Source organism: Nelusetta ayraudi, unplaced genomic scaffold (genome assembly GCF_046127955.1).
Source record: "Nelusetta ayraudi isolate G7.1 ecotype Tasmania unplaced genomic scaffold, CSIRO-AGI_Nayr_v1 ptg000017l, whole genome shotgun sequence".
Lineage (NCBI taxonomy): Eukaryota > Metazoa > Chordata > Actinopteri > Tetraodontiformes > Monacanthidae > Nelusetta > Nelusetta ayraudi.
The window spans coordinates 6,334,541-6,357,333 of NW_027466067.1; the positions used below are offsets into that span (position 1 = coordinate 6,334,541).

General features: G+C 43.0%; 2 protein-coding genes across 2 annotated transcripts; both read left to right on the forward strand.

Annotated features, from left to right (window-relative positions):
• The first annotated feature begins 9,270 nt into the window (after positions 1-9,270).
• Positions 9,271-11,363, forward strand: LOC142887384 (elastase-1-like). The gene is made up of 8 exons (XM_076025003.1): positions 9,271-9,413; positions 9,544-9,641; positions 9,734-9,834; positions 9,961-10,089; positions 10,212-10,348; positions 10,446-10,588; positions 10,963-11,112; positions 11,237-11,363. The coding sequence occupies exons 1-8, from the start codon at positions 9,374-9,376 to the stop codon at positions 11,246-11,248; spliced, it is 810 nt and encodes a 269-aa protein (XP_075881118.1). The 5' UTR covers positions 9,271-9,373; the 3' UTR covers positions 11,249-11,363.
• Positions 11,364-15,951: 4,588 nt separating this feature from the next.
• LOC142887387 (elastase-1-like) lies at positions 15,952-19,632 on the forward strand. Its single transcript, XM_076025005.1, has 8 exons — positions 15,952-16,106; positions 16,208-16,311; positions 17,166-17,266; positions 17,433-17,558; positions 18,235-18,371; positions 18,471-18,613; positions 19,173-19,322; positions 19,531-19,632. The coding sequence occupies exons 1-8, from the start codon at positions 16,067-16,069 to the stop codon at positions 19,540-19,542; spliced, it is 813 nt and encodes a 270-aa protein (XP_075881120.1). The 5' UTR covers positions 15,952-16,066; the 3' UTR covers positions 19,543-19,632.
• Positions 19,633-22,793: the final 3,161 nt, after the last annotated feature.

Below are 22,793 nucleotides of genomic sequence, written 5' to 3' on the forward strand. Positions count from 1 at the left end.
TGTCCACAAGACAGCAAGGGGTGTAAATCACCAGAGAACTGCCTCAACAAGCAACAGTATATTGGATGTTGGTGGTGACGAAAGTTCATACAGAGTAGACAGAGGCTGTGAAACTACAGTCTTATTCCTAGTGTTAGCGCACTCCTCAACCAGGAACAGCCATCTATGGAGATGTTGATTTTCCTTTTGATGCTCTGGTTCATCTCTCTTTAACAAGGGCTGTACTTACGGGGTGAGGTTTTAGCCCCACACTCGACCCCCAACCTGGATGACCAGGTGCAGCTTTCCTTCTGGCCTCTCTCCTGAGACATTCCTGGCTTGGTTTTCCCAGGACAGGAATGTCAAGAGAGCTCTTGTTCATGGCCTATGCCCCAAAGTTGGTCTGTATGTGCAAGTGAGTGAGTGATTTCCTTGTACAAGAGAACTTTGCACCTGCATACAGTGTCGAAACTACAAGCAAATGCTTTTATAGTTCATGGTATTGCTGCGCTCGACTGGCCAACGAGCCTGAGCTGACTCCAACAGGGAATATATGGCGTGTTGTTAAGAGACTGATGAGACACCAGACTCAACAATACAGATGAGCTAAAAGCTACTATCAAAGCAACTTGAGCTTCACAACCCTGGCTGACTGACTCCCTGCCAAGACAGGTCTGATGCTCGGATTCCTGCAAAACCCAGTGCAAGCATCAGGTCCATAAATAAAAATAGGTTTCTGAACGTCATCATTTCGGTCTTACGCTGATGGGCCTTCTATTACATTAATATTCTGGCAGAGAAGATTTTTGATTTGATCAAGAGCCTTATGCAACAACTTTTTCTGCACTAAATCTAAAAAAGCTGAATGTCCTACTTTTTGATGTACATCAGCAGGGGAAATAGAACTTTCAGCCATGATATTCTTACTTTATCAAGATATTTCTCTTTTTTTATGGTTTTGTGTGTTTGCATGGTATTGTGAGCTGTCACATCTGTTGTAATTGCCATTAAACCAGCAGTCCTGCATGTTAAAATTTGTTTTTCTACTGTCTGTTTAGCTGAATTATGTATGTAGCCTCTAATGTTATGTAACTTTATTAGTGTCTTCTTGGCATTACTAAGTTCACTTTAGTTTTCCTCTTTTCCTGTTTTTGGGAGAATATCTCTCCTTGCCTCCACTCCTCTTCTCCTTCATTCCTCCTTATTTTAGCTCTCTCCACATAGACATGATGTTATTCTGTCCAACGCTGGCAATGTGTCGTGCCAATCAACTTGGTGGGAGCTGGCAGGGAATGTGAACACAGGCTGGGGCCCCATTGACAAGTCTCTTTAATTATCATTGGGCAAGGAGGGCACAGAGGGACCAAGAGTCTCTTGAACCTGATGTTATATGTTCCAGCCAGCGCCTACAACCTCCTCCAGAAAATCTGTTGTCCTGGAACCACTTCAGAAAGACAGAAAAAGACAAGCTGAATTTTCTCAAGGTATTTTGAAGGAGACATACAAGGACTTTATGGACAGATGGTCATTAAAGCTGATCACGAGTATCTGCGGGTTTCAGGTCCAGACAAATGCATGCATGGCGTCCCAGTAGGCAGAGATCATTATCAGTCAATGAGGTCATTATTGACAGCAGGAGAATCCATCAGTGGAGACGCCTGATACACCTCATTGGACAAAAACCCCTGAGTGGGGCAATTTGCATGATCTCCTTGAAGGTGTCCATGGAAATATTCATCTAAATTCTTTTCAATTGTTATTCTGTCTCTTGTACCAGTATTCATTTAATATAAGGCCAATGGAAGAAAGAGCTGTTTTCAGTTTTATCCTTTTTGTCTTGTTTTGTTTTCATGTAGGAATCATTTCGCAAATGTTCAGCAAGAATATAACTGCTTTGCATACCAAATGGAACAGAATCAATTACAAAGAGACAATTTGTCATTGGCGATAAATTGATACCAAGAGCAGACACCAAATGGGAAGGCCCTCATTTATAAAAAAAAAAACACTGCATCTGATTCAAACTAAAATTGAGTATGATTCGAATGAGTCCAAAAGCAGAAAATACCATGCATCAAAAAGAATGAGCTCTATAAATCACAGTCTACCTGGAAATGAAATGTGCACAGGATGCTCACCCTCATATCCCATCCATCACATGCCCATAATTAACCCTAAATGGTCCGTGCAAACCTGTGAATGTAAAATATTAATGCGCTGAGGCGTCTGACCAGTTGAACTTGGTGAATCGCATCAGAGCAAAAGATGAAGAAGGGGAGGAAAAAGAACTCTGTGAAAAATAAAGTGAGGCGCTTGTGGGCGAGAAGTAGGGCGAATAAAGATAATGCTAGCGGCCAAGGGAGCGAGGTCAACAATGAAAGGAAAAGCTGCACTGCAGTTAAATCAGTCACAGCAACAAAGAGAACAGATTTAAAAGCAGCCCAAACACTGGCGGTCCGAGCCCAAAACCCCCAACAAAAGCAAAAAAATACACAACTTGAAAAAACACAAGACTTACACAGAGCATTTAAGATGCGGAAACAAAGTGACTATTCGGGCCTAACACATGTGAGACCAATCAGAGACAAGGTAGACAACGAGACAGAGATATCATACAATGGGAAGAAGTGGTCTGAAACAGGAGGAAGAAGGGAAGTACAGAATGAAACAGGAAGAGAAGACGAGACAACATGAAACACTGAACATGAATGTGGGAGACTTTTCAAATCACGACTGTCAAATAAACCAGGAAATGGATGACATAACAGACATAAGTGACCGACAAGACAGAAATTATGGAACATTAAGTTGAAATATGAAAGACATGAAGGAAACCAGACAGATGGTGAGATGAGGGATCTGGCGGTGGTTCACCTCATCAAAATCTGTATCTGCCAGTTTTCCAAAGTTTCCAAAACGTTTTCCTGCACCAATCAGGCTGATTTAAACAGAGACAATTTAAATCTTAAGTATTTTATGAATTACTGTTTTGCATGTACACAGGCTTGCAAATGTATGAGGGCACTTTTTCAAAAAAGATTTCCCAGCTGTCGATGATAATGATAATATTAGAGACTGTGTAGAATTTCAAAAACACCAACAAGCAATGTTTTATGTTTTTTGAAACATGTAATATACCATCTTGTGCTGTGTTGACTTGAACAACACAACATTACAAATTGACAAATGTATGCAAGTATTTTTCTTTTCATTCAAACCACATTTGTATTTTCTGTACCATGATGGTGCTGCACCAAGGTTTGTTGTCACTGCTACTAAAGTGGAAGTGATTTCAAACGACCGTCTGGAGCCTGGTTTGCACTAACGGGGAACTTCAACTGTTTTCTCTTGCTCTCCAACTTTTGCACTGATGGAAAAGTGCAAAAGGACATTTAAATTAGCCTCAGGGGAGAATTAATCCAGAGTACTTTGTATTGTGGCGACTGCATATATGAGATACGGCCTCAACAAAACGTGTACGTTGTCATAAAGGAAATTCGTTTTCAGTGAAGAGATAATTAAAAATTAAATAGCCAGCATTTTTTTTATTTTATGGTTGACAATGTCGGGCGCTCTTACTGGCAGTTATTGTGAGTGGCTCCACAGTGACTCGACTACAAATTTGACATTGGATTCTGAAGTGCGGCATCCAAAATGCCACACACCAAACATTCGGAGAAAACTTGCAACAAATCGAATAAGGAGGCAACTGTCGTTTCTCTCTCTGTGTCCTTGGAGGTGGAGGAAAAGATTTATTTGGATTATTCGCATTGTGAATGTTTGGAAATTTCATTGCGATGATTTCTTCCTCTGTTGTGGATCAATAGCTCTAAGTCATGGTCGTCAGGCTCTCTGGGACAGAATGAGCGGAAAAACAAAAGTTGAAAAATAAAAGGCCTCTGCCGCTCTTTGGGGTGGGCAAGCATCTGTTTTAGGTGAGAGTGGAGGAAAAGCTTGTGGGTTTTTTTTCGTGACAGAAAACAGAAGCGGAAAAGCAGAGAGCTCAGTTTACCATTTAACTTTATGTGTCTCTGCAGGGCACCTCCATCATCACTACGTTTCTGCTCTATTGAAACAATAAAACTCTCAAGCCAACTTCATTTCCACACGGCTGAGCCTCAGTTTCATTTACTTCTCCCCCCCCCCTTAATTTATAGCTTAGACAAGGCTCATAATCCACAGACCAGCGACGCTGACGATGGCCCTTTCTATCTCTGAGAACTTCCAGCTGCCTCCACGTTAAATTTTGAATTGATGAAACGGTATAGATTTGGAAATGGCTGATCAACGTCTTGCTGTCCAGCTACCGATTCCCTGTCAAAATGTTGGATGGATGAATAAGACAATGTTCCTGGTATTCTGAAGAATCAAACCATGCAACGCAAAGACACGCTGCTTTTTATATAAACACTGTGATCACCACACTCACGCACTATGTACTAATTGACACATAGTTCCTCACCCTCTCTCTCCCTGGGGAAATAATTATCTTTACAGTCAGTGACAGGTATTGCGCACGGTGCACTAAAACTGGCCGCTCGACAACAGCTGTGCGCTGTCGTATCGGCACTTCTTTTGATTAGATTTAGGTGAAGCGCCGACGTCTTTAGCAGGTTGCTCTAAACATGCGTTGCCCAGTGTGGCTGCAAAATGCAGAGATATTTGACTTTAGGGTGAAAGTTACGGAAGAAGTAAAAACGACATGCCATGCAGCACGGAGGGAGGGGGCGAGACGGCTGGTGGCCGTAACAATAAGATAAGATAAGATACAATAGCGTAGCGTAGCGTAGCATAACATAACACATCCCTTTATCCATCCCACAATGGGGAAATTCACTTTGTTAACAACAGTACATACATTTTACTACTAGTACTACCAGAACTCGTGCATTTAGTGGACAGATTCACGGATCAGGCACTAGTGTTTGTGATTTATTTTTTTTCTGCAATTAATTACCTCATCAGAGAACAATTTGTCATACAATAAGCACTGAAACACTGAACAGCTGGACTTGACCATGGAAACGGTTCGAGAAGGTCAAATCAAGTTCACCCATAGCTTCTAATGCATTCTCCGTGCATTCTGAAATTCCATCCTAAAGCCCAGTGTTCCAAATTATTATCGAGTGGTACACATATCTGAAGATACTCCTCTCAATCCCGACCGGAATTTTCATGGAACATTTCCGACTCGGGTGTGAGCATCTGATCCCGTGGCCTCTGAAATGGACCGGAGCCTTTCACACGGCGAATAAAGCAGCACGCCACGCCGCCGCTGCTGCTTTAATCACCTTCCTCTCCTCCTCCAGCCCCTCTCTTCCACTCCAGCACACCCTCCCATCCCCCATCCGGCGTAGGGTCCCGGCAGCACAGTGGCAGCTGAGGCCCGGGGTTCAGAGAGGACCACCAGAGGCCTGCAGCAAGCTGGGCCCGAGACACAGCAGCGGGCGCGGGAGGACAAGGATGGATGAGCAGCACTCCACAGGATCAATCGGGCACTTGTAGCCGCAGCAGATCATCTTTCTTCGGCACCGCATTAGTCGACACCACCTCGACCACAGGCGGCAGGGCAACCTCTTTCAGCGAGGGGGTGCGCGGCGAGGACACGTGAGAACGAAGGTGAAGATGATGATGGTGTGTGTCTCTGTTTGCGTGCGAGCGTGTATTGATTGTTTTCGCTGTGGTATAATTGCAATTAGAGGCTGCAAACAGGCCGGTGGATCAGTTTCTGTAATACTGTCGGCCCGAGCGACGCTACACGTTGTCACCACGCCAACGCACTAACAGACTGCGTGTGCAGCAGATGTGCTGAGACGTAGCGCAGCGGCTCTGCTTGCATGGCAGACTGCTTTTTTTTTTTTTTTTTTTCGTTTTGGGTTTGAAGTGGAACATCAAGAAGAAATGCAATCACTCATGTTGTCATCCATTCTTGTTTTGTTTTTTAAATGACTCCCCATTGCATTTCACTCTGTCCTATATTTTATCTTGCTAAACGTACTTAAAAAATAAAGTTTGGCTTATGAATAAAATTTTAGAAATGGGCGACTTGCCTTCGCCCTATGACAGCTGGGAAAGGCTCCAGCAGAGCCCCGCAAACTGAGTCCAGGAAAGAAGCTGGTTGGCATTATAAAATTTTAGAATGCACCTGAAATGCACCGGAACCTTTAAAGGTGAATCTCATTTGACTTCCTCTAAACGTTTGAATGCTCAGGGTTTCAGTACTTATCTGTATCGCATGCAATTCTCTAACAAAAAAGTAATTACACACACAAGTGTCCGATCCATGACTCCACCACTAAATGTCCTGCCTGTTTCTCTGCATCTGTCAGTCCTCTTCATCATTTGATAATGATCACAATGACGCCCGTCAATAAGGTCACATGACAAGTCCTTGGGACATTTGATATTTGTTGACTTTTGGGTTTGAGTTGGCATGCTGCTGATTAAATACCTTACTCCTATGAAGTTTGATCACTGTAACATGAACCATAGAAATGTTCAGTAAAACAGTGGCGCCAACAGTCTTCCTCAAACTGTTGGATGTTTTTTTTATTTTTGCCAATCTAATATTTTTGTAATCTCCAACAAAGAGCATCTTCATCACAATTGTCTGAATCTAAATCAAAATTTAATTCCATGTCCAGCCTCACAAATGGCTGTTGGGCAACTATGCAAATAGTTACAGTAAAATCACGGTGGTCTTCTCTTAGCATCTGTCTTCACTTGCCATGGTATGTTTCTCTCTCTCTCTCTGCGCTGTATGGAGAGCCTCTTTTAATTTCAAGCCTGTCCTTTTGTGCAATTTTGCCACTTGTGCGCTACAATCTGGTGGACTGGGTTGCTTTTTTTTCACCCAAGGTCACCGGGAATCTGAGAATAAGAATTAAGGGAAAAGTCTTTTATAAGATTTATGATTTTAATATCTGCCTGTACGGATAGAATCTCAACTAATTTGATTTGATTTGATATAAACAGAACATTATGCCTGATCACAAAAATCTAATTTTGTCCCCTTACAGCAGTATGCAGGTATTATTTTTCAAAAGCTGACCCTCTGCTTTTGTGTCTTCTCATCTTTAATATCAGTTCCATTAGTGGATTATGAATGCGCTCAATGTGTTTACAGCTTGGCTGTGCCACCCTAGAGGCTCAAAATAGAAAAAAAGAAACTATGAGTACGTCTTTGAAGCCTCTTTCTTTCTAAGTAGTCATGGACTCACGTGACCTAACAGCTATAATGACATTAAAAAATACATAAGTTTATTATTGTTGGACAAAATGATGCAACAGCATTGGTAGCTTCTTCATTGTTTGAACAGGGTGCAAATCTTGAAATTCTGGTAACATCAGAGCTTCCTGGATAGTCTCACTTTGACATAATCAACAGTCTCACTCTGATGAACCACTGTGACGTTGTATTATAAACCCAATCAGTGCATTCCATTATATATATATTTATCTATTTATTTTTTGAACCGCAATTTCCTGCCCAACTGTTAGGCACATCTTTATGGGAACCAAATTCACTCTGCATTAATGAGGGGGAAGCTGTATCAAGAGAAAACATCTTTAATTAACACATCCCCAGCATTTCCTGTCTTTGATCTCCCGACTTGATTTATGCCTCAGTGAGAAAAAGGTTCCTGGTTGTCGAGGGCTGCGCGAGGAGTTTGGAGGTGACATAAAAAAAAATTAAAAAAAACTCTATTAAAGGAGAGAAAAGAAAAAAAAATTTTTTGCAGCGCCTGCTGATCAGACATTCTTTGCAGCATCAGGACCCTTTTCCTTGCGTGTCATGGGGCCAGCTCAATTACCAGTGATCGTGGTTATCTCCGTAATAGCCTGATAAGGAAATAATCCAAAATCCGCGCAGTTTTAATGGCTTTCTGTCTAATTTGTAAAAGTCAGACACATCAGAGACCTCTCTTTTGTTCACGGACCTATTGTTGAACGTATCAGCGCGGCCCATTAAGAACAAGTAAAGTGTCTTTAAAAAAAAAAAAAATTTTGTATTTTTTACTTAAAGGCTTCTTAAGCGTGAATCGTAGTGAGATCCAGCGGCGCTGTCCAATGTCAAACGGGGCCGAGGGGGTTTAAAGCAGGGGAGAAATCACCTCCGTTTGAGTTCTCACACCGGATTTAAATCAGTCGCTTGGGGTGCAGGCGCACACCAATGCTGGTGACCTTCTAACATGTAACACATTCATTCGCAGCAGGAGTGCAGCAGAACTGAAGTCTTTCAGCACCATCTAGTGTTTCACTGTACTCCCATGGCGTTTCTGTTCCGGCACACACACACACACACACACACACACCCACGCGCACACGCACACGCACACGCACACACACACACGCACACAGGAGTGCTCCACCTTTGAAGCAATTTAAAACAATCTACCGTTCAAAAATCAGCAAACTTTTATTTTCCATTTTTCCACTGGTGATTGCCTGATTTGGTTTCAAGTAAATCAACATTTGATTTGTAGATGCGATATTTTTTTCTCCTTTGTCGGTTTTTTGTAATGCTGCAAGTGTTGTGCATGTTTATTGGTGTCACTATATTTTTTTCTGTCCCTTAAAAAATGTTCCCATATAAAGAATTGGATTGGTTTTGCTTGAGCTTCTGCAACGCATGATGGTCCTTGCTGGTTTTAAACATTGAAAACATTTGTGTGACAGGTACCAGTGGCACCTGTTGCTGCGTGGAACAAATTTATTCACTTGTTTGTGTTGTGGTTGTGTGTTTTTGTTTTGTTTTTTCATTGCACACATGGGCAGAAAAAACACCACTAAAGAGTTGAAAGATCTGTTTGTTGGTTTGTTTATTTTTCAGGTCAAGGTCCTCTTGGGTCTCATGTCAGCACTTCTCTAAGGTCTTTCACATAAGTACTAGAAATAACTTTGTGGACAAGCATACAATAGGCTGTGATACAATTTGGAAAATTTGGTTTGGGAAAAAAAGATAACAAACCATCTGTTTCAAGATAACTTCACATAGTTCCCTGTACCAGGGAAAAACAGCTCTGAGAGGAGCCAATCAATATTGATTTCTATTCCCAGTTTCTCATCAAATCCATATGCTTTGTAGCCTTAAAACACAAGACCTTGAAGTGAAAAACGGAAAAACAACCAGAACGACAACTCTAAGAGCTCTTCCGCGACGCTCTCTGGTCAAGGCGTTTTTCCCTTTTGGCCTGGTAAGAGTGGGAGAGGTGCGCTGTTGCCACTGATAACAGCTGTGTGTGACCGGCCACAGGTGCACACTTGGCTCGTGTGGCAGGCTGGGTGGAAAAGGGGACAGCGCAACACTTTTGCAACGCAGGCCGAGCTGAGGTATAAAAGGAGGAGGGAGAGGCAGCCAGAACTCATCGAAACCTCCTGACGAACCGAAGACATGATCAAATTTCTGCTGTTGACAGTCCTCGCGACCACCGGTAAGAGCCACAGTCCCGACCGACGTGCCTCGGCCTCAGCTGGTCCAAATTCAGCGTTGATTTAAAGCAATTGATGACTTTGGAAAACACACTCCTGTTAAACTGTTTTATGTCCTTTTGTTCTTCCAAGCGCTGGCTGGCCTGGCGCCCCAGCCCAGGTACCTGGAGGATTTCCCAGCCAGAGTTGTTGGAGGAGAGGTGGCCTCTCCCAACTCCTGGCCCTGGCAGGTAAAAACAAACTGCTTGGATTGTGCCAGCAGTAAATAATTCCAGGGATCTGTGTACGTAGAATTCTGAATTCTCTGTCTTTCCCGTCTCAGGTCTCTCTTCAGTACAGATCAGGAAGCAGCTACTACCACACTTGCGGAGGAAGCTTGATTAAGACAGGCTGGGTTATGACTGCTGCTCACTGCGTGGACAGGTAAAGGATGAGGCTCCAAGCTGGGTCTCTTTGCATGCATGTGCTCTCTACGTAAAAAGAAATGTGAGCTATATCCTGTCCCGTCGCTGTGTTAACAACTATCACGTTGTTTGATTGCAAACCTAGAAGCGGCTACACCTATCGCGTGGTCCTCGGCGAGCACGACATCTACAGCAACGGCGGCACGGAGCAGATCATCGCCGTCAACCAAATTTACATTCACTCCGGCTGGAACTCCGGCAATGTTGCTGGCGGGTAGGAATGATTTCCTTTTTTTTGCTCAAAGTTGTGGAACCTCAAAAGAAACGCCACTCTTTGAAAACACTGGGGCGAGTGAAATCTTTTGAAGAAATCTTCTCCCTTGCTCTCCACCTCAGAGACGACATTGCCCTGCTGCGTCTGGCCTCCAATGCCAAGCTCAACTCCAATGTCCAGCTGGCCGCTCTGCCCCCATCTGGACAGATCCTGCCCCACAACAATCTCTGCTACGTCACCGGATGGGGACGCACCTCCAGTCGGTTGAACTCCTGAGACGTTGGTCGTCCTTCCAGTTCCGGACGTTTGGTTGTAAAACATACGTTTGCCGCACCCCCCCTTTTTTTTTGTTGCAGCTGGTGGCCCCCTGTCTGCCCAGCTGAAGCAGGCATACCTTCCCCTGGTCGGCCACTCCACCTGCACCAGGAGTGACTGGTGGGGCAGCACCGTGAAGACCACCATGGTGTGCGGTGGTGGTGGTGCTGAGGCTGGATGCAACGTAAGTGGCTTTAGGATGGTTGTGATGTATATTTTCATTAAGTTTTCATCATAGGCAACCATATAGCCATGTAACTATACAACAAGCATCATCTACATGGCATATTGGTTTATTCTCAAGAATCTTGCAGGAAATATTTTTGTGCCAAATGACAAAACACAATCTGGTCCCAAATTTACACTAAAGTGACTAGTATGTAAATAGGAGTGTATAGATGCATAAATATTCATGTCCCCCAATCAGATAGTGGGGGGGAAATGGTTTGCGCAACTAGCAAGTCAGTCTGTGCCTGATGTGTTTCAAGAAATGGAGAACACTCAGCAAATTTACCAAGTCCGACTGTCAAGCCTAATCCATTGGGGTTGTGATTTCAGGGTGACTCCGGTGGTCCTCTCAACTGCATGGTCAACAACGAATACTACGTCCATGGTATTGCCAGCTTCGTGTCTGGTTGGGGATGCAACTACCCCCAGAAGCCCACCGTCTTCACCCGTGTGTCCGCCTTCATCGAATGGATGGATTCGGTCAGTATTAAGAGACGAGGATCCATCGAAGTTGCGGTCTTCATCTTTATTCATTAGCTGTTCTTGGTGTGTTATAATGTCATTTTGGGAATTTTCAGCTCAAAGCTTTCTGTTTTTTCCCTAGATCATCGGCTAAAGAGGTTGTCTGTGTTGCACCAGGCTGAACCAGATGCATCCACTGTGACCATCTGCTGAACATCTTCACTTGCCTGGCGTCACTCTTTCAAAAAAATAAAACCCAATGAATTAAACTTGGAGTGTGGAGCAGTTTTTGTTAACTTGCATCATTAAAAAAAAAGAAACTCTTTCGTTCCCTCCACTGCGCTCTCGGCCCTGTTCGTTTGCCCGTTGTTTGCACGTGCCGCAGCTGGAGTGTCTTGGATGAGTCACAGGAACGATTGCAACTTGCTGCTGAAATTGGTACGTCACGCTGCCGCACGTTGTCACGAACGAAGATAATGTCCGAGAAGGACCGTGGGTGCCTGTCTAATGGATGGCGGGCACAGCGGTAGGTCACATCAAATGAAGGTCAGCTGGGCGTATAAAAAATATGAAGCATGCTCTTAGAAAATGTCACAGCGCCTCAGACGCGCCACGTCCTCCTGCTCACAGCCACAGGTGAGAGCTGCCGAGGCTTTACTGTGTGTAATCTGTGGCTGTAAATCCTCACACTCCACGGTAAATCTGCTTGGCATGAGGTGAAGCTCATTTAAATGGTCCTTTAATGGGTTTTTCCACTGGGTCCCAGTGTTGGCAGGACAGGAGCATCAGTCCTAATGACTCTCGGAGCAGCGGCGCAGAAAGAGTTGTTGCCGGTGCTGCAGTTCCATCTCACAGCTCCTGGCCTTGGCAGGAGTCGCATCACATGGCCGGGAAAAGTGAGTCTTCTGCAGTTGCGGAGCGCGTGGTAGGAGAAAAGAACCAAGCACTTTGAGCAGTTCTTCAGGGACAGCATTGCATCAACTGATGCCAGCCTTTCGTAGAGATTCCCAGAGTTAGTTTTGACTGGCTGTCTTGTGAAAAGAAGGAAAATGTTTAAAATAAAAAAAAATCACAGTAATCTTATGTTTTATTGCCCAATTTGAAATCACAATAAATGGGCATCACAATAAACAGGCACAATAAACAAGAAAGAAGGAAATGAAGAAAGAAAACAGTATCACTTATATACATGCATATATGTTGAGCTTATATGCAAAGGGTTTGCATGGAGTTAAAATGCATCCTTGGCATCATGTTTACATCAAGTTTTTTTTTTTAAGATTAGTGTTTCTCAACTCAAACCAAGCAAGAGACAAGAGATTAATATACAAAATATTTACAAGTTTGAGTCATTTCTGGGCGTCACCTTCTTGCCAGTGGATGCTTCACCCAAAGCCAATCACTGCAGTTGAGCTGTGACGGCTGCAGAAGTTGCCCCATGCAAGTCTACAATGACGTCACTGATGACTGCAGCTTCTTTATGTAGCCTGGACAGATAACTTAATGCTATCAGTCCGATTGATCAGTTGAATGTATTTTACAGTCCAAGTAGAGCTACAGTGCCGTGAAAAAGTATTTGCCCCCTTCCTGATTTCAGTTCATCAAACCAATTTTGATATCACACAGAGACAACCCAAGGAAATATAAAATGCAGTTTTTAAATGATGATTTAATTTACCAATGGGGCAAAAAAATTACAAACCTATCTGGCTCTATGTGAAAAAGTAATTGACCCCCCCTTTGTTAAATCACAAAGTAACTGTGAATAACCACATTTTTGGGAAAGCTGAGTTCAATTTCACAGGCCACACGTAAACCTGATTACCACCACATTTGTTGAATCAAGAAATCACTTAAATAGAATCTGTCAGACAAAGTGAAGCAGGCTACAAGATCTCAAGAAACAAACGCATCATGCCACGATCCAAAGAAATTCAAGAAAAAAAATTGAAAAAAAGTGACTGAAATCTATCAGTCTGGAAAAGGTTACATAGCCATTTCCAAGGTTCTGGGTCTCCAGCGAACCAGTATCAGAGCCATTATGGTGGAGTTGAAGCAATTCTGCAAAGAAGAGTGGGCTAAAATTCCTCCACAGGGATGTGAAAGATTCATCACCAATTGTCGCGAACGCTTGATTTCAATTATTGCTGCCAAGGGTAGCACAACCCGTTATTAGGTTCAGGGGGCAATTACTTTTTCACATAGGGGCAGATGGGTTTGGATTTTTTTTTTGTGCCTTAATAAATTTAATCAGCATTTACAAACTGCATTTTGTATTTCCTTGGGTTGTCTCTGTGTTATATTAAAATTGGTTTCATGATCTGAAACCTTTGTGTGTGAGAAATATGCAAAAAAAAAAACACAAAGAAGGAAGGGGGCAAAAACTTTTTCACGGCAGTGTATATGGCAAAATCAATCATATTTAAATTAAAAATATGCATTGGGGCCTTGTGGAGCATCACCAACTTCCATGTCTGGGGCATCACTTCTGGCTTGATGCCACTGTTTTACCCAAAATGCATTGCTAACATAGTCTACAGTGGAGTCAGTCAGGTTGATCATTACGTATTAGACATTTTTTTTTAATTTTACACAGAATCTACCGGGATTTTGATGTATTTGTTAAGTTTGGTCCACTGTTGGTCCTTTACATTCGTTAATGATGTTTGTTTGACTGAAGCATGTCATGTGACCTGTCAATCAAGTCTTTGTTGAAAAACAGCCAATCTGCCACCTTCGTCCTGTGCTTTGCACAAAGCGCCAGTCCTTCTTGTGACATCACCTGATATGGAGGAACCTACAGTGGCTCAGACGTTTTTTTCAACGCTCAGCTGGTGGAAGCATGCGGCTGGTTGGACAGAAAGACCACCATGATCTGTGCTGGATGAGGACATCGGTCTAATCGAACTAACCGAGAGCAAAGAAAAGACTCCCATTGCTTGCACATGACAGAATATAATGCTCAGTGAAAGCTGTGCAAGTTAAAGTAATTAACCCATGAGGAATTAAATGGTTCAGTCACTATAATACTTGAACACATGTGCTTCCGACCTTGGAAATAAATGCTGACTGGCAAAACAAAAGATGTCGCAGCTGAACAAATTGGCAGAGCTTCCAAATCTTGTTCAGTCACATAATCCTGTCTGGAACAGGCCTTACGTCATCAGCTGATATCACACCTGTTTAAACACTCACATAGCCCCAAAGGTGGTGCTTGGAATTCTGAAGAAAAAAAAAAAAAAAAAAATCAGTTGTTCTGAGGAGGAGTTCTGATAATTTTTGTTATTTTTGTTGTACAATTATTATTAGTTGTGGTAGTTGTGGCAGTGGTTCTATTTCTTTCGTTGGTAATACGTTGCCTATGAGTTTAAGCTTGCAATTTTTTACATTATTATAGACCAGTTTTTTTTTGTTTGTTTTTTTAATTTGTCAGATTTAAAGGTCTATTTGAAAAACAGTTTGCAAAAGTGCATTAAAACCACTGGCCATAAGTTAAAATCCCATTCGCCTCCATCAGCGAAAATCTGTCCCACTTTCTCAGAAAAATTATGCCATTTACAGCAGCTTGCGCTGTTTATTCACTGTATAGGCAGCTTTGTACTGTACTTTGTACTTTGTACTGTATACTGGCTGCAACGTTCTCCTGAAGCCTTCATAAAATGAAGTCAGCTGAGAAGAATGCTCAGATTCTCCTTTTGCCGGCTCTTGAACAGTCACTTACATTAGTCACTGTATCATTTTTTTTTAGGAAACACAGAAAGCTGAACAAAATCATCATGGGGATGTATTTTCCAGCCAGTGCCATAATTATATGGAGGGTGACAAACAACACAGCCTTGTGCAAACCATCAAGCACGGTTGAACGCTGTGATTTTAGGGTGAAATATATAATGCAAGCAGAAATGCTGGAGTCTAAATATGTATTTGACAAAGAAGGTTGTCGCAAGGCTTCTTAATACTGCGCTCTTGCCGTCTCACTGTTCAAAGCAGTGTGTGAAGATTTTGCTCTGCAGTTCAACTACGCTGTGACAGAAATGGGACGAGAGAGAGAGACGAGCAGATGGTGCTCTGAGGGGCCGCATCGAGGATGTGAACATAAACTTTTGGGGGTTTTTTGTTGTTGTTGTTGTTGTTTTTTTGTGTGTGTGACATAATGCAAATCTGATCCTGACAGCCAGTTCCTTTAAGGAAATGCTGACATTTATATTTCTGCCTTAAATCTTTTTTTCGCCTCGCCCGTCAATCCTTTTCTCTGAAACAAAGTCATGCAATTCTTCCGACTTTGCATTTTCACTTAATAAATGTAGTATTTGCATTGCCCTTTTTTTGTTGACTCTGGTGATTCTCTGACATTTTGGACCGAGGTGATGGGATGGAGGATAAGATAGATTTATAGCGGCCTCCCTGCTCCCCACAATGTATTCATAAATAACTAAATAAGTATGAAATATATGAAAAGATATACAGTGCAGTACGGGTATGGTGCTGTGACTCATCCAACACTCACTCACTCACAGCCCAGGACCTCTCAAGACTTGGATGTTGCATAATGATCTAATAATATATTGCCCTGTTGTTCAAGGTTCTTTTGTGCGCCGACTTTCTGACCAGCAAGTCGTTCAAGTGATATTAACTTCCAGGAGTCCCTCTGCTCTTTCATGTAACTACGATTATTTTTCGCATTGTTCATGAAATTCGGATAAAAAAGATATAATAAAGATAGAACGGTGCAAAAGTATCGCTTACCACCGTGTTTGACGCATCAGTTCACAGTATGCTCAGATAGACAGTCAGCTGCACCATGTATGAACTTCCCATGACAGCGATAACTGTGAGACAGACACAGGTGGACACACAGATACACCTACACCTTCACCGACACACACACACACACACACAAACACATTCACTGGGGTATAAGAGAAGAGTGGACGGACGGTGTCCCGTGAGAAACGTCTCAGAAGTAGCAGACATGCTCCGGTTTCTTGTCTTGACCTCCCTCGCAGCCCTCGGTAAGATGTTCTCCGACCTCCTCCTGCATCCAGACACACGCAGGTGACTATTTGTGGCATCAACTCTTTTTCTGTTTTGTTTGATTTCCCACTGTGTTTAGTGCTGGCAGAGCTGACGCCTGAGCCCAGGTACCTGGAGGATGACAGTGTTGAGGAGAGAGTTGTTGGAGGCGAAGTGGCCCGGCCCAACTCCTGGCCCTGGCAGGTACAGAAGCACTAGTTTGTGCACAGAGCAAAGAGATTCTCCACCTCAAATAGACAATAAAGACTCTTCTTTCAGTATGTTTGCAGGAAATTAATGTAAATTCAATGTTCAGTGTTGTTGCTTTCATGTTCCAAAATGATCAACTCACAACTAGAACTGGCAAGACTTAAAACAAAAAACGAAATATATGTATATTTATGTAGAGTTGCTTATATTGACAGAATTTTCCCCCCCCCCTGACCTTTCTCACAACTACCCGCCTTTCCTTCATCATTTTTCTTTGGCTGAATTAAATAAATGGGAGATGGTCTGGAATAGTTTGATTTCAATAACATCACATACAAAATTGAATTTATTTTTCAGCATGTTCAGCTAACATAGGGTTGCTTTGGATGTGAAAATGCTGAAACTTCTGCAAAATGCTTGGATTAAATAAATACTGTTTACATGTAAGTTTTGAGGCACAGGTATTTTATTTGTAGATTTTCCTATCACAAAAAACAATAAATATAGAGATGTTCTAAGACTAACATTACACCTTAACAAAAGAATAACCCTAAAATGTGCTGATATATGTTACAACAATAAAGAGATAAAGAATATTTTCTAAGAAAATACAGAGAGGTTCAGGTATCTAAAGAATCTACAGTAACAACTGTAGCATCTGCGGTCTACAGTATTTCAAGCACTGTCCCCCAACACATATTCAGAAGGCAGCCAAGTCAGAAGTGTATGTTGATGTGTTTCTGTCAGGGATGCTGCAGGGAAGAGTTTAGCCCAGAATACTAATGTTGCTGTGTTTCCTGTGGCTTCTAATGCAGTCTGGTGCCTTTTTTTTTTTTTTTTTTTTTCAGATCTCTCTGCAGTACATGTCTGGCAGCAGATATTACCACACCTGCGGAGGAACCCTGATCAGGAGAGGATGGGTGATGACCGCCGCTCACTGTGTGGACAGGTACCACTTGCACCATCAACACAAACGGCATACGGAGAGCCGTAATAGATTTTCTTTATCGACTGGTTATCTATAAATTCCTGCTGCATTTTCAACACTTACAGTTACTGCGCTTCAAGGGCATGAGCGACAAAATACAACATCTCCGTGCTTTGTCCACACACAGATCCAGGACTTGGCGCGTCGTTCTGGGAGACCACAACATCAACACCAATGAGGGCAGAGAGCAGTACATGAGCGTGAGCAGGGTCTACATCCACCCCAACTGGAACAGCAACAGCGTCGCCGCAGGGTCAGTTTCCGCTGGTCATGATTTGACCCATTTTTGCGTGTGAAACATTTAACCCTTTTCATTTGCATGATATAAGTTAAAATGAGGACTGGGCCATCTTTGAGATATTTCAAACATTATTTGTTTTATTTGGGTGATCAGACAAAAAAACAGGATTTGATTGACCAAAAGTGCGCAGAAAAGCAATGATCGATGCCTGGACTGGGTCTTGTCCTTGACACTCTTTGGTCTTGTCTTGGTCCCGGACATCACGGTCTCTAGGGAATCCCAAAAATCAGGCGTGGTGGTCCTTAATTGCAACCAATCGGTCCATCTTCTATACGCTCTTTTCTCCTGCACTCAGGGTTGCAGGGGTCTATTGGAGCCTATCCCAACTGTCATAGAGCAAAGGCAGGGTACAAGTTGTGGACAAGTCACCAGTTCATCACAGGGCCTAATACAAAGATCTATTTTAAAAACGTGACAATGTATAATTGGCATTGGCGCAACTGGTGCCTGAGCTTCTCCATCTCTTGTCCACGAGTTCAGTGACCTCTACCGCACCTTAATATGCAATTAGTATGGGTTGACTTTTTTCAGCCTTGACCACAACGCTACTGGAAAGTAGATTGTGGTATAACAGACAGGGGAAAACTCTGGCCACATACCGTGTTGACATTCGGGTCCAATTCCTCAGATACGACATCGCCCTTCTCCGTCTGTCCTCTGACGCCACCCTCAACAACTACGTCCAGCTTGGCGCCCTCCCCCCCGCCAACCAGGTCCTGCCCCACAACAACCCCTGCTACATCAGCGGATGGGGTCGCACCCAGAGTGAGTTTCACATTCCTCCCACAGCATCAAAGAATCTAAGCAGTATGTTCCAGACCTCTTTCAAAGCTCCTACGTCATTGTTTTTCCTGGTGTCTGCAGCTGGAGGACAGCTGTCCGCCCAGCTGAAGCAGGCCTACCTGCCCGTCGTTGACCACAAGACCTGCACCAGCTACGGATGGTGGGGCAGCACCGTGAAGAGCTCCATGGTCTGCGCTGGTGGCGGCAGCGAGTCCGGCTGCCAGGTGAGCCTCTAAATGGGACAGATTCTGCCCTCGGGTTTGAATTCACTCGGTAGATGAGTCTAAGCGTGCAACAGTAGAGGCAGAAACCTCCTGATTTGCTGACCAAGGCCCATACTGACCAATCAGCTGGTTGCAGCGGGCAGAGTCCAAAACAGCTCTGCTGGACGTCACTGTCCTACTGCAAATCCACAGCGTCAGCGAGCGGTGAGGACAGTGAGGCTAACATTTGGGGACGGGCAGACTGGCGGAAAATATCCAAAAAGCACTTGTCAGAACTGAGTTCCGTCTTTTCCATGACAGAGCGAAATTTAGCGTCTCCCACTGAGCCGAGGGGACCGACCCCCTTCCCATCAAAAAAGATATTTTGGAAGACATGTGGGATTGCTTGCTGCATCAGCAGGGGCGTATGTCACTTGCGATGACACAGGCTCGCACTTAAACGGCACAAAGTCTCACAAGTTGAGATTTTTTTTCCCAAACTTGTTCCACTCTGCGCAGAATTAGTTGCGAAAAATAAAGTACATTTTCCATCTGTAAGTTTGTCTCTGGATCCCTGCAGGGTGACTCTGGTGGCCCCCTGAACTGCAGCGTCAACGGCAAGTGGGTTGTTCACGGTGTGACCAGCTTCGTGTCCTCCTCTGGCTGCAACGCCTACAAGAAGCCCACCGTCTTCACCCGCGCGTCTGCCTACATCAGCTGGATGAACAACGTGAGTATGAGGGACTCCACATTCACTGCTGCGGCGTTCTGAATGTTTTTCTGTTTGAAAATATAGACTGCTTTAAGGGAAATTATGCATGAGGTTACGAAAACATGCAGTAACTTGAGAGTTTTTTTCATCTGTTCATTCCTGCTGTGAAAAGTTCCTTCAGATCCTTGAAGATAGTCAGCTCATGATTTTCTCCTTGGTTTTGCAGATCATGGGTTAAGAAGGATGATTTCCATCAAGATGACAGAAGCAACATCCATCTCCGTGCAGTTTCTTCAAAATAAAACGCTTTTTGGTGAAACTTGTAATGCTCCCCATGCGTCTTTCGCCCCTTTTTCATAGCACTGCATTTTATTTAAACCACAACATCAGTCACTGCAACTTTGAAAAAAGAAAAGAATCCTTCCGATATTAATTAAGTCATAGGAAAAGCTACTCATTTTGTACATTCACTCATTTTAACTTTTTTTTTGTAAGAAAGGAGCAGACTGAAGAATTAACAAGAAAACTGGTCTTTAAAAAATGAGGCAAAGGAGGAGATTTTGCAGGTGGAATATGTCCAGGAAGTGAACAGAGGACAGATAAAGGTGAGCAGACTGCTGTCGACTTGAGATTGGAAAAATTCAGGCTGGCTGGCTGGCTGGCAGGTGGTCTGGCAATCTGGTCAAAGCGTGCAGGCAGGAAACAGGGATTTAGACGGGTCAACGGGCTAAATGGCTGCAAGTGAAAAAAATAAAATAAACCCAGAGCGAAAACAACTAAATGGACACAGAGACGATCCAGCAGGGGCTGCAGTGAAGGAGCGGAGCTGCTAATCTGTGTGGTGATGAACTGATGGGAATCGGGTGGGCTTGATTGTAGAGGCGGAGCAGGTGTGGATCTGAGTAGAACCAGACAGGAGGGAGTGTGCAGCAGAAGGCAGGCAGAGAGATGGAAAGACAGTGGCAAAACTCACAAAACAAGTGTATCTCCAGTACACATTTCTACAACCTTCTGGAAAGAGCAATACTATGCCAACAATATCAATGGGCAGAATTTTCTGTGACCATTAAGGCTAACGCTATACATGTCTTCAGTTCTTGGGCAGGTGGTAGCTAAAGCATGAGACAAATGAACCCTCGACATACATATCAGAGAGACAGAATAAGACATTTCTCAGCTTAGTAGTTGAGAGAACAGAATATCAAATTTTTTTCATAAATTTTTATACTGAATTTTTTTTTTTATTATTTCAAGGAACTTGTGTGAGAGTGAAGCGCACAGCTAATTTCGAAGTAAAACTTTTTGAATGTTAAAAGTCAGAACTCTGATACTTTGTGTGTATGGGGAAAAGCAACAACAAAAAAGAAAACATAACATTTCACCATCATGTGAAAATATTAATACAATTTGGATGAAATAAATATATCAAACAACAACTAATAACGGAAAAAACAAATATCGTTCCAGGAGATAATAACTTTGCACGTGTGTCATGGGAAAAAAAAATATGCAGAGACATAATTCATCAAGGGCACAACAAAGAATGTGGGCAAGTCACTGTCCTCGTTTGATGATGCCATCCGGTTGATCACTGTGAACATTCAGAGTAATATGTCGCCTTTCACTTGGAAGTGTCACTTGTGACAGAATATACCTTCACTGCGTGAGACTTCCTGACATGTCATCGCTGAATCAAAGTCAAGGGATTCCTCCTGAGGCTGAGAATGATTTTAAATCGAGCTGATTTTGGAAAATATCTGAACCTGCACAGATTACAGAGTGAGGAAACAGCTGTCATAAGTGATAATGTAGATGTCGCATTTTGAATATCAAAGGTCGGGCAAAACGATATTTCCGTTAAAGCTGAGATTTTTGTGGTATGATGATAGCCTATGATTAAAAACAACATTCACCTGCAGAACGGTAGGAGTTTCCCACCAATCTGTGAGACTGTGAGGACTGATTGAATTAGTATTGTTGCATTCAGTTATGTGCATCAACAACAGCGCATGTGTACATACACCATGCCACCATTAAAATGTGCACCTGAATTTCTTTTGTTCAGAAAAATCCCGTGGGCGACATTTCTAGGAGCTTAGAAAGTCCTCGTTTTGTTCAAGAAAAAAAGAGGTGCCAACTAATCCAGATTCCCTCTTCATGTTGGGGGAAAAGCAGAACACAAACGGCAAACAGCCGAGCGACTTCACTCAGCTGCTGCCTCGGGCGGAGAGCTTCACAAGCTCCGACACGGTTGGCAGCTAAAGGGTTTGTTTCACAGAACGCTTTTCAAGCTAAAGAAAAGACCATGTGCAGCGACCTCCGCTCTGCTCACCTTGGCGCGCTTCATCAGAGAGAGTATAGGAGCAAATGTCCATTCTTTCAAATGCGGAAACGCACCAGGTGTTTCCATACGGGCGTGACGCTAGTGCGACAACAGAAGTCAAACAACTCAACGGGGGCCGGAGCAACACTTCCAGCTAAATGTTGGCTGCTCGAGAGGTGCAACTGAATAGCAGGCCTCCCCTACAAATCAGGGCGCCACACATTTCTTTGACGGGGGAACACTGCCCCCCTGTGGAGGAATGGGGAATTGTAAGCATTACGTGACAGTCGTGAAATATAAAAATAAAAATAAATCAGAAAGAAAATGTGTGCCAAAGTTTTCTGCTCTTTGGAGGAAAAACAAAAACAGGTAGCGGGGGGGAATATTTAATTTCAGGAACAAAACATTATGAATAATACACAACAACAAATGGGTAAACACTTTGCGAGGGGTAATTTGTTTTCACTTCAGCAGTCACTCTCCCATTCCCTTCACACACACACACACACACACACACACACACACACACACACACACACACACACACACACACACACACACACACACACACACACAAAGCAGGGAACCCAAATCTTGGGTTCAATCTCAGCAGCCCGAGTGCTATTATTTATATAATGCACTTATGAAAAACAGTTTGGATGTAGATGTAGTTTTTACTTCTCAGGAGTCACTACAGTTGTGTAGTTAAAATCGATATTTCTGCAGAAAAAAAAGCAGTTGAACTGGGTCACCCTAAAACATGCTGTTTGTAAACCAGTACATTTCCATTGATTAGGCGGTCGTTCTAATAAATTGAGTGAGTTAATGAGTAAATTTATTAATACAAGAAATGTACAAAAATATATAAACAAAATAAAAAAAAAATACATTGTACGTGCGACATTCAACCTACACTGTTATAATCGCAACATACTTTACATTTTTTTCCTCATTGTAATGTGGTTATCACACACACACATATGTTCACCACCTTATTGTTTGGCCACTCGAACCTACAAGTCGGGAATGTTGATACATCTCTAGATCATGGTTATCTCCAGACACAGTTACAAAATTACATAACACAGTCAGTGTGTTCCGGCTCTCGCAACACAGGTGTGCAACTTTTAGGCTAGACCATATATAACGCTTCCCATACATCCAGA

What these genes read in the sequence shown, in the direction of transcription:
- LOC142887384 (XM_076025003.1), top strand. Translation starts at nt 9,374, where the DNA reads ATGATCAAATTTCTGCTGTTGACAGTCCTCGCGACCACCG. An exon ending in GCTGCTCACTGCGTGGACAG is followed by an intron (nt 9,835 to 9,960) that starts GTAAAGGATGAG and finishes TTGCAAACCTAG; the next exon opens with AAGCGGCTACACCTATCGCG. An exon ending in GTGCTGAGGCTGGATGCAAC is followed by an intron (nt 10,589 to 10,962) that starts GTAAGTGGCTTT and finishes TTGTGATTTCAG; the next exon opens with GGTGACTCCGGTGGTCCTCT.
- LOC142887387 (XM_076025005.1), top strand. Translation starts at nt 16,067, where the DNA reads ATGCTCCGGTTTCTTGTCTTGACCTCCCTCGCAGCCCTCG. An exon ending in GACCTCCCTCGCAGCCCTCG is followed by an intron (nt 16,107 to 16,207) that starts GTAAGATGTTCT and finishes CACTGTGTTTAG; the next exon opens with TGCTGGCAGAGCTGACGCCT. An exon ending in GCCGCTCACTGTGTGGACAG is followed by an intron (nt 17,267 to 17,432) that starts GTACCACTTGCA and finishes GTCCACACACAG; the next exon opens with ATCCAGGACTTGGCGCGTCG.